Source organism: Varroa destructor, unplaced genomic scaffold (assembly GCF_002443255.2).
Source record: "Varroa destructor unplaced genomic scaffold, Vdes_3.0 BEIS01000001.1, whole genome shotgun sequence".
Classification (NCBI taxonomy): Eukaryota; Metazoa; Arthropoda; class Arachnida; order Mesostigmata; family Varroidae; genus Varroa; species Varroa destructor.
Window position 1 is genome coordinate 8455771 of NW_019211454.1, and position 11665 is coordinate 8467435.

General features: G+C 41.6%; 1 protein-coding gene across 7 annotated transcripts; it reads right to left on the reverse strand.

Moving 5' to 3' along the window:
• Positions 1-927: 927 nt before the first annotated feature.
• On the reverse strand, positions 928-11665 carry LOC111243102 (protein croquemort-like). Of its 7 annotated transcripts, none has more exons than XM_086977018.1 (11): positions 10612-11665; positions 8715-8955; positions 8133-8387; positions 7662-7832; positions 7339-7385; positions 6604-6796; positions 6130-6310; positions 5617-5733; positions 4724-5054; positions 4325-4489; positions 928-2078 (listed from the first exon to the last, which is right to left on the reverse strand). In XM_086977018.1, the coding sequence occupies exons 1-11, from the start codon at positions 10667-10669 to the stop codon at positions 1495-1497; spliced, it is 2343 nt and encodes a 780-aa protein (XP_086833144.1). In that variant the 5' UTR covers positions 10670-11665; the 3' UTR covers positions 928-1494. The 7 variants fall into 7 exon arrangements, with proteins under 7 accessions (XP_086833144.1, XP_086833145.1, XP_086833143.1 ...); XM_086977019.1 differs by having other exon boundaries at positions 1886-2078; positions 3840-4489; positions 10612-11655; XM_086977017.1 differs by lacking the exon at positions 928-2078 and having other exon boundaries at positions 3100-4486; positions 10612-11659.

Genomic DNA, 11665 nt, shown 5'->3' on the forward strand with positions numbered 1-11665 from the left:
ACAACCCGTCGTAATAATGTTTCTCTATGTAGCGCTCGTAGTAACCATGCGATCTTATAAACGGAGCGATTAACTTCGTGGATTTTGTAAGTATCAGAGTCTTACGGCAGTGTCATTTTGTTTATCTCCCCGTGACGAGGAAATCTACGTTCCTCTAACAGCCCTAGCAGTACTGATAGTAGAGAGACGGCTTTATCGAATGGAAGCCATAGCTGTTGGGCCTGAGAAAGGAACTGCACCCGCTGAACGAATGAGAGGGAGACACGGGCTAGAGTAAAGCCCGGATAGGAACATTGAATCAATAAGGAGGCTAGTGCAATAAGGAGGATAGTGAAATCGACTTAGCTTGTAAGTAGTCGATATTGGCCAGGACAAGTACACCATATCAATAAAATTACGCGTGCACTCATTAAGACAGTAGCTATGTAAATTACCTGTGTCATAATCTAGTATATTGTATCTATTGTCTTTAGATTCATAGCACATCTGACGCTCACTGTACATGTATGGTGGGTTAAAAATTTCGGAGAAATTATCCAATTTCGAGTGTTGACTAGCTGGCTATACCAATATTGAGTTATGACTGAAATGAGACCAGAAAAAAACATTTGACGTACAACACGGCGCCATGAGAAGACAATTTTTTTGAATCGAATTGAAGATGTTTTCAAGGGGAAAAAATTACTGTTGGATGCGACGTAAATGCCCAACTGGAAGAGGGGCGGATTCACTACTATGCCCTTTTTAAACGTGAATACATTTCATGAACGTTCTCCTTATATTCTTTTGTTTTGGCTAAACACAACAAAGATCACGCACAATTACACACGAGTTCCTTTCCATGTTTTAATGACAGAGCACACTAATCATGTTCTTAGTATTTACAAAATACATTTGAGCTTCTACGTGTAAAATACATTTTTTGATACTACCTGGCTCAGAATGATTAAGCCTTGCTTAAACGACATTTTTAGTTAACATGAATTTTTTCTTGCGTGTTTCATTAGAACTAGGGATAAAAACAGGAAACGCGCCCCTGTAGGTCCGCGAACGAAGAGCAAATAGATGTCTACAGAACTGTCGGAGTGCCCACGAAAATACAGCACTTTTCTTAAAAGCTCTATAGTGAATAGGTAAAGCAAAGAATCAGTGTAGGAAAAACACGTGCCATTATTAACATACTTCCTGAGCACAAACACCCTATCTCTCTGCCCACGAAAATGAGTAACGACGAAAGCGTTTCGTCCTAGATGGCTCACAGCTTGAATAAGTAGTGAACAAGCATTGATGAAATAGTTAAGCATCAATTGCTTCATTTTGGAAGTTAGCAGAAGACCACCATAAACTTAGCCTTGTAAGTTTTACATGTCTTCACCGTTTCTACTTGCTTCTGTCAATTTTCCGAGTGATTTGCTTAATTTCGCTTTACTGGACATTGTTTAACCGCAACGTCAGCCGTGCCATGTTGTATCTGAGAGTGACTAAAGGTATTCATTATATCTGTATTATTTTGTCGAGTTTTGTGACGATCGAGGCGGAAACAGGTATAATGTCAGCTGATATTAAAAGTTCTTCCGCGCCGTTAAGGTTTTTGAATGCGCCTGCTTCTGATTCAGGATAATGTGGCTTGTCCTCCTTTCCTTTATCTTGACTTGCCGCTTGCGCTTGAGCGCCTTCCGGTGATTTCGAAGGCGTTTTGGGTGCGCTTTGGTCCGGCGTAGACGATGGCTCGCCCTTACGTGAGTCAATAAGTGAACCCTCCTTTTTGCGAGGTTCGTATTTTCTCAGGGGTCGCCTAGCATCTCGCGCACGAGGCTTCTCTGTCGGTGGTGGTGTGATAACTTCAGGTGGCGAAGGACATTCCATGGGAAACTGGGTTCGTCTTACTACGCGGGATCTGGTGGCTTGTCCACGTTTGGGCCTTGTTGCTCTGTTAACGATGAACATCGTTACCCTGTTTTCGTCTAAGGTCTCTTTGGTGTCTGCTTGTATGTCATCAGATTTTACTCCTTCAGAGAAGACATTGTCGTCTACACTCTTTTTAAAGGACTCAATAGTTTCACGTCGCTTAGGACCTCCTGAAAATTTTGAACTAAAGTTACCACATGCATACAAGATAAAATCAGGATTTTTGATACCAGTTACTATACACTTCTATTGTTTACTGTTGCGTTTGAATCACGCACGCGCGCATACATATTAGGCTTATAAAGACATGTTTTTCAGTGGAGCCTAGATGCAGCCTACTTTACAGCCTAAACGTATGACTTGTCAGGTACCTTATTTAAAGTGAGGCGTACCTTGTGGTGTCCAAGCCGACTTTATACCTTTGAACGATTTCACTGTACGTCACTACATTTCTAACCTGTCGTGAAACTAATGCATTCACCACGGATTTTTTTAAAATTGACCCTCCAGCCTTTCTCCGCAACAGTTATTCCTTAAGCTACAGCGTTGTGTTTATCTAAGAACATAGGCAGCGAAAGTCTGATTTACTGGACATCACAACAAGTCATTAGATGTAATGTTTATAATCGTTCTAGCATTTCACTTTAAGAAGTAAAACAACGGTCTTCTGTGAAAGCACTCAGCTTTTCGACCGACTGTTCTGCAACCTGCGCTATGGAAGCTTCATCCTTGATGCCTCGCACGTAATTCATATTTAATTCGTTTACTTACAGCGCCTAACGTCAAAACGTAACTGTTATCGGCCAAAGCGGGCCTTTACTCAATTGTGGGACGGTTCCAATGGTTTCTGGGGGGATATGTTATTTCGTTAGTTCTAAGCAAGTGCGAATTTACGTAATATCAGCGCTAAGGCAGCAACAAAATGTATCTTAACGAAAAGAAAAATAGACGATCGTAGCGAAAGGTTGAACTAGCTTACGTAGAACATAGTTCCGATTGCTTGGAGAGAAGTTTGTAAATAGCTTACTGCGTAAGCTCTTGCTGCTTTCAAAAAATCCTGATTGTCTCATTAGTACTAACGATTGATTTCTATGAAAAGGAAGGGAAATCAGAATGATTACGCTGCATAAATGATAAGCGTCCATAAATAGAAGGTTTATAATACTAAACTAGACCATTTATTAAACTACAATACCATACCTAACGCCAAACATCAAAGACGTCTCGTTTGATTCCAATTTGCAGGAAGTATTCATTTTTTTGAATGAACGAAGCCAAAAGAAATCATGCGTCTTGCATGTTCAGGTGTGTACTCGCAATTGACCGTAAATTAGCTCACTTAAATGATGCTCGAACACGCCAGCCCTCATGTACGAGGACCATTCAGGGAAAATAACAGTATTTCGATAACGTAGTTGTTCCCACACCCTAAATATACGGCGTAGTAATCACAAGTACTAGTGCAAACGCTGGCATCGTTGCGTGCCAGTGACCGCTTAAGCTATGAGGTGCACAAGAATATCCTCTTGTCAACCCACTCAATAGCATCCTTCAAACATCTCTGATAGTCTACCGCTTCTAGACAAGCCAGTACTTCCGACTGTGTTCTAGTAAGCTCAGCGCTCTAGCGAGTTTCTTCAATGCCCACTCACTGCTCGGCTGCAGGACTGGGTGGGTGTAAAGCTTTCGCTTAGTCCAGCCGTAATGTACAGCATTTGCGCAGATACCGATTATTACAGCTAGTCATCACTTTCATTGAAGTCTAATTGGGTCTGTCCAGACAAATCTTCAACGTCGTCGAAATTATGGCTTATCAATCTTTCTGAGTCAGCTAAACTAAGCCCTAGCATATCACGGAATAAAATGACTTCAGATCCTTTAGAACCAGTGTAACTCGTCAGCTCTGTGTGTAGTTTGCTAGGACGAGAGACCTTTTTTGAGATGCGGCGATTCCGCGGCTGTGTGTAGTGATGGGATCCTCCTGTGTAACCTCTTGCTGATATACACAACATTCCGTCTATGTCTTGTATGTTGTTGTCGGAAAAAACCTGTCCACTTCCTTGTGCGGGTGTCGATTCTAGCTTTGCTGTCGACTTTTGCTCGGATTCTCCACCCGGGCTTAAGTTTCTCATTGATTCTTCCTGGATTTCCGACATTACCTCGGTGTCATGATGCGCTTTTTCTTCCTCTATCGATGTTCGTACTTCCGACTTCTTCGCTGAATCTTGATCTGGTAGCAAATTTTCCCCGGTCCTTTTATTCATTTCGGCCTGAGCAACAGATTCACGTTCTTCGAATAGCTTTCGTTTTTGCTTTGCCTTTGCCTTTAGCACATTGCGGCTTCGCCGACGAAATTTAGACTGGCGTTTTAACCTAGAACGGGATGTTGGTGAGGGAGATAGATCGTTTCGTTTACCTTTCGCCTTCGTCAACTTCCTGTCAATCTGGCGTCCTTTTGTGCGATGACCGGCACTCATTTGTAGTGTACGCGTGTGTGTTTGGGTTAAAAAATCACCACGTGTTTTTCCCGCAGTTCTCAAGGGACCTTTGGTGGTTGGTGCATGGCGCACCTTCCTAGCTGCTGAAAATAGAATTGAACAAACATAAGAACTTCACGTATAAATAATCATTAAACAAATACTGTATGTATATGTCCTCTCGGCGTTAAAAAGCACAAATCTCCATGAGAAATGAGGCGCCCAATTTTACCGAACCTGCATAGATTCCGGGTTTCTTTGAGAAAACACTAGATCATTGTTCTGTTTTACCTCATAAACAAGTGGTGATAAAAAAAAAACATAACCCATTTTCGTACTGTCCGTTGTGTCTTCTGGTTCTTCCCGTTGGGCGTGACTTTCCGGACCACGATCCGTACTAAGTAAGTTGTCGTACCATGACAACGTTCTTGATTCTGATGAATCTGATACAGATGAATCGGACAACGTTACGTCTCCGGTTGACATATGAAACTTTTTTAGAATTTTCTTTGCCCTTTCTTTTCGAATGAGCCATACCACCAGAAGTAGCGATGTAATGAGGTAGATGATCGCTATGATGAGCGCAATCAACGGATACAATCTAAGAGGAATCTGCACTTTTGAGATTAGCCTCTTAGCTATTACTTTGAGAGTTTCATTGGGTACGATCTGAAAAGGGTAGACGAAAACCGACCCCGATGAAATGCTATACACAATACAATAATCAATAAGTGTTTCTGTGATTAGGTGACACCGTGATCCGGTCAGGCCTAGCACTAGCATATCAAAGGCTTTACCATCTCCAAGTGGTATCCACATCCTCAGATTGCTAATTCGTAATCTGAGTTCGTGCGGTCGGAATAATTCAATTCGACTTGAACTGCAATTGATTGATCGACCCTAATTGCAGGTAGCCCCTTCAATATCAATGTCGGTCTTTTTTTTATACTACGGGGAGAATTTACTGAGCCTAATGTTACAGGTTACCATCTATTGTCTGCGGCTCTTCGCCGCCTCCTCCTGCTCCAACAACGCCATGCAAACAACGTCACGGGAACCTATCGAGAAACCAGCTATTAATAAAGAAATCATCAGTGTGTTGTTTACAACACATCAACGATTTCACAGTACTTAGAGATTTTGAAGATATTGCTAATACCTATGATGCTATGTCCAGCCCTAAACTTATCCGAGATAATGAACGAGTTTCGTAAAGGAATATTGCACTTACAACTTCTTGCCAGAATACAGGAAAGATTGTATCAAGCAGTTCACCGTCGTTTGGTCCTTTTTGGATTTGAATGCTCGTCTGAACTCTTATGGCTGCATTTATAGTGGCACCAACCGGCTGAACAATGGTTCATAGAGAAAACAAAAAGACTGCTTTTTATTACTGTTATTATTTAGAATAGCTGCGGCAGCGTCTTTAGAAAAAATGTGGGACAATTTTCCTACATGCAGAAAATGTACTTTTCTTAATAAGTTCGTTTATATCGTATGTGTAAAAAACGCATACGGAGGTTATGTACCACAAAAAGTATGGGACTAAATAATTGGAATTATAAACTGGATTGTCAATGGGTGATAACACCTTCGATTAAAGCGGAAAGTCCAACTTATAAAAACCTTTAAGTAGTATGTTTTGCTCGATTGTGCGGTACACGACGATTTGCACAGTGAATATTTGGTTAAATATAGCTACCTGTTGAGGCTATGCTATACATTCATGCCGGGAAGAACTTACCCCGTACAGGTCCAAATACAAATCATGGATGCTTGGGTCTGGGTTTATACCCTTCGCAAAATCGTCTTTTTTAGCGTCGGTGTGAAGGAAATGTGGAAGACTAAGCACTGTTGGCAAGCCTCGGTGACAGAGGGATGCATCAAATGTGCCTGCAATTCCTGTTGACCTAGGTTCTGAGCACCTGATCACAATTTAACATGCAACATTAATTAGTCGAACGAAATCGAGATAAACAGACCAATACCGCTCCTAGTACTCTGAAGAACTGAAGATGTGTAGGGGGGCTAACTTGTCGAAGAAAACATTAGACGAGGCCTGCCAACGAAACAGCCTGGATACCCATATGATTGCATAGCAGTAGAGATCTGTGGATACGAATCAAAACAATAAAGCTACCTAACTATTTACTACATAAAGGACTAGACTAAGAATTTCATTTTAACAGTATAGAAGGTTTGGCTGTCTGTTACTTACATGGCGTTTTCGGTATGTTTTCCTATACTGAACGTGCTTTTGGTAGCAGCATATCGCGTAACTTGAAGGCCATAAACGTCGGTTTCGCCTTCGTTCGATAGCTCCAGACGCCAAGGTCTACATAATGAAGGCATAAACACGGTGATCGATGGTGGGGGCGATGAGGGAGGAAACTGAGCTTGGCGCTCACCGTCTAGCACCAGCCAAGACACCAATGAGTTTTAACACGAAATGCAACTTACCAATCAATCCAGAAGTATACACAGATTTATTTGGCTAAGACCAAATTACAGATTGGCTAGCTAAGACGGTTCGGTAGGTGGTAATTTATATAAGTCCGTATGAGTTTCTATGGAACAATGATTTATACCACGCAGAAAAACCGCGCCTGCCTTTTTTAATTCCGTATGCTAGGTAAATGCATTCATTTGACTACCTAATAGATTCGTGAAGTATTAAGGTATGAGGCTAGTAAAGATCTGGCCCCGACGCGGGCTGACGGGTAGCTGGGGTATTCTCACTCTATAGAGTACGTCGTAAAAAGCAAGTGACACCAACGACGCTTGACAAAATGACACGAGTTGTTCCAGAAACTGAACTGTCCGGAAACTTCCCTCCATCGAATTGTTGTATACACAGAATTTGGTACAAACGAGACGGCACAGGTCAACCTATATCATACGGACACAAATCTTACGTCGATATCGACATTATGAGGTAAGTGCTCGCCCTTACTTGTTCCTTCAATCTTATCGCATGGCGACTTGTAAAAAGGAAGTTGCCTGAAAACAATCATCCAATAGGGCAAAAACGAGAGACTATTACAGGTGGTTTACAAGCAAACGTACAAGAATATGAATATAATTCTAAAATGGCCAGCAAATGCATCAGAGGAAATCAAGTTAACGTGAATATCGAACTTAGCGAACGCTCCGTAGAAAAGATAAAATATAAATGAAATTATAAAATATGAGACGAGTCTGCTGTTAGATTCCTAGTTGCTATTTACTCAAAATGGTTGTTACAGCAGTTACGGAAATTGCAAAAACCATACTCACTTCTTTCCGTCTATGAGTATGATTTTTCCCAGGTCGTTAATATTCTTCGCTCCTGTGTTAATAGTAATCGCTTGAGCTGCGGAACCATTACGACCATATAGATATCCCATCTTGTCGGGCAGATTCACACCTAGAGTACCTCTCATGAAATCCAGGATATCGTCTCTGTATCTATTACAGAATCATAAAATTTTCGTTAATTTGACCTTATTTGTTTACGGTTCTTTGAATGAATGAATGAATGAATCAATCAATTTCTTGTCTAGATATTACACTTTTTTGGTATGGTAAGGCTTTGCGAAGGCCAAGTTCTTCCTCCACACGTTCAACTTCGTTGTCGAAGTACTATTTGACTTTACACCACACCAAGGGTCAAAGCTGCTGCAAGCAATGCATTTAAATCGTGCATTGTTGGAATATGATATATGACGTGGTTATATCTGGGTGTGGGTATGTCTTCTGTATACGAACCCTTCGTAAAGGAGCTGCCGAACGGTCCTTACCGCGAACGTTTTGCGATCGCCGAATTTAGGACCAAGTATCTGTTTCCGTAGAGCCTCTGGCACATTCGAGCTAAAAGTTACTAAGGCCACAAGCGGGTCAACAGTAGTCACTTTGTCTTCGAGCTTCCCTTTGGATTCTTTTTCCATGAAGATATACGAGGGCTTATCGATATATTGCAGAAGGTCATCACCTTTGAATGCCACCGACCGATGGTTACGAAACCTGAAGATGAATCCCACACAAATTAATACAGACTTTTTTTCGAGCTATACGTATACGACCGGTTATTAAGATAAATTATTCAGATAAACGCTGCATTGGCTTTGTACTACTGGTTGAACCTTTGAACCTTGTATTCTATATATTAGATGCATTTTGCTTAGGTGCTCACATTGAATCCCGTGAGCTAGCGACGTACGGATCGAGTACATGAAATCCCAGCCTACTTTAGCAACGTTTAGTAGAAAAGCCAACATTCAAATTCCCATCAATGGCGTACACTCGACGAGAAGTATGATTCGCTAAAGAATAAATCAACAGAACACTTACTTGAACGTGTAGGGTCCCATTTGGGATATGCTTGGCTTCTGCCCTTTATAGACTTCCTCGGGGTTCATAAGGTTGAAGATGTAGATTCGCTGATACAGGTCTCTTCCTTCGATGAAATCCTGAAGCGCCTCTGATTTCGGTACGATTATGATCTTGCGTGCCGCTGCATGTAGAACGAATAATGGAATAATCCACCACAGAGAGATGAGTGTAATCCCTACCAGTATAGCGACGACGAGAACTGCAACAATGGTCAAAGAAGACCATGACGATGACGGTTGAATGTAGATCACGTCAATATCGTCGGTCCCCAAGCGGATCTGTGTCGCTGAGCTGATCTCTGATGGGGGTGGGGGCTGTTACTAATCAAATACAAGAGGCCAATAACACCACATATCGGGAAACGTCGACATTGGTACTTGAACCGTTCTGACAATCATTTCTAATGGGTGACTGTCGATAGAAATCTCGAACAGAGTTTCTGAATATCTAAAAGTTGAGCTAACTGCTGGCTATCGGGCTAGCTGGAAGTCAGAGATATCTGAACGTGGATGAGGGCTGACTGGAACTGAAGTTGATCACACACACACTCGCAACGGCTGAATAGTAAAAGGATTCATCTGCGGAATGCGTATACGGAATACGAACTAGAAATCAAATAAAAACTTCTCTCAAGTGGGTGATTTTCTATTTTCATAACCCGCTATGGAACATAGATGCGACCTGCGCTCGAGTGCGGAGAACGATAAATAAATACATACTCTTCAGGAACTCGTGTCTGTAATTCGGCTTAAATACCTCGATATAATGATTCTTCCCAAATCCTTTCTGCGTCTTTCATAGCTTTCAGTCTTCATGGGCGACGACGACTATTTACTCACGATCAACACTATGAATATCGATCAATTCAACGCAGCTGGTCTCTAGTTTGCAATGTGCCGTAAGGAAAAATAGGAAAAATAAAACACTAGGTGCACACTGCACAAATGAGCTAAACGACTAAAAGTTTGGAGGAAGTTACGGAACACCTTGCTGATACAGCCGCCTTTATCGGCCTGTGTTGAAATCGTTTGCAGGCTTTTGAATCAGGGTGTTCCTACCGTACAAGATCACTAAAATTGAAGGACAACAACTTTCAACTAAGAATGGTGAAACTCCGCAAGATAAATGTAACCCTTATAAACAATCTTGCGTAATCGCTGTTCTTTTCCATTTTTGCGTGGAGTTGATTGAATTGGGAAGCTAACTTTTCCGTTCGACTCGAGTTCAAAATTTTTTTAGCACGAAAAATATATACGCCCCGTGGAAAATCCCACGACCTTGTACTAATCACATTCGTTCAAATCGCATTAGAACTAAGGACACTCAAAAGCACGGTGAGTATAGGATCAGCCACAGGAGTTTACACGAAAATAAATTTCGCTAATCCTGAAGCCTGACAATTCTACGTAACAAGCAAGAAGCAAAAAAAATGAAGTATTTATGACCTATCTGTAATACCTATACATGCACCCTTACCTTACCTTAGCTTTACATCTTTGAAATATTAAGAATCTAGCCTGTTTTTTTCTAATTTTACGTCTGATATAGCCGTCATACAGTCCCGGCAAGAAACTAAGTGTGCCTACGCTTGGGTTCGACCCTAGACCACAACATGTCCCTAGGATCAGTAGGCAAATACATCACCTACCAGGTTATCACGGGGATATACGCCAACAAACTGTTAAGCGAAGCAGAATTCAACTACCTTCCGCAAGGACAAACACTACTAGACAATAGCGAAAGACACTACCGTTCCGTCACAGTGATCTCTAAACATTTCTAAAAACCAGCTCAAAATGCTAATGATAAGTAATATTTACTTCACCGTAGCGTTCTATTGAGTGTCGTCACATACCCAGAACTCGAATAATCGAGGTTTTCCTTGGTAAGTTTTTTTTTTTTATTTTCTGCATAGTTCGGTTACTGGGCACGGTCTTGACCTGCCTTTATCGCCCACGGCTAAATAGAAACTTCGAAGGAGACAACGGTGCGCATGGCATGAGTGCATCCGTCAGAATCTCCGAAACGTCAACGATTTCAACTAGCTTTAATTCGTTATCGTCGCAATTCAGTGCGTCTATGTTTCTAAGCGACCGATCGCGAGCCGCTCAGCGTTTACAGTTGGAATGGCATCGAAGAAAAACCTAAACCAGACCAGAGAATATTTGCGGAGGGATTCGAGAACGCACCGTTCGCTCCGCGCTGATACAAGCCAAACGTCTCACGCAGTGATTAACCGCACAACTCGAGCTAAACACCTAGGACCTTTTTAAAACCTTTCAAGATACGTAAACTCAATTCATTACCATACAATAGGTCAACGCTGAACGATGTATGGTCACGAAGGCTGGAAGAAAAAACCTAAGCGTTTCGCAACTATTTCCATTATGGTATACTAGTAACATACTTGCCGATTAAATTTAGAAACACAAAAGATGATCGGGATCTGAAACCGAGTGTGGACATTTTTCGTTTTCACGTTCGAAGGGACCAGCGGTCTGAACGAGCTTTCGATAAAGGGATATCGGACGTCAAAACTTAAAACATTTATTCAAGCTTCTCTGCTGTTGACTACCATTGAAAAGTGGCCCAGGTGACCTAGAAAGCGCTCTAAGTCAATGGCTTGGTCCTTCTTAGGAATTGTCTTCCGTAGAACCACTGAGTAATAGTTTGAGGAATAATAACGATATATTTATAAAGGTGTTTCAGTGTGCGATTTGTACGCAGGTCCTAAAAACGAAGTCTTTCTAAGAGCACAAGGATGATTTTTGGGTAAAATCAGATCTTATTGTATGGTATTCTGTCGATGCAGACAGCCTATTCCCTGCATCGGCGACTCCTTAGCGCAGACTCAATGAAATATGCAGTTAGATCTACAATTGCTTTATACCTAAGCCTATTTGCTATCG

What these genes read in the sequence shown, in the direction of transcription:
- LOC111243102 (XM_022788184.2), bottom strand. Translation starts at nt 10,669, where the DNA reads ATGCAGAAAATAAAAAAAAAAAACTTACCAAGGAAAACCTCGATTATT. An exon ending in CTCGATTATTCGAGTTCTGG is followed by an intron (nt 8,956 to 10,611) that starts GTATGTGACGAC and finishes CCATTGTTGCAG; the next exon opens with TTCTCGTCGTCGCTATACTG. An exon ending in CTGTATTCTGGCAAGAAGTT is followed by an intron (nt 5,055 to 5,616) that starts GTAAGTGCAATA and finishes TACCCTTTTCAG; the next exon opens with ATCGTACCCAATGAAACTCT.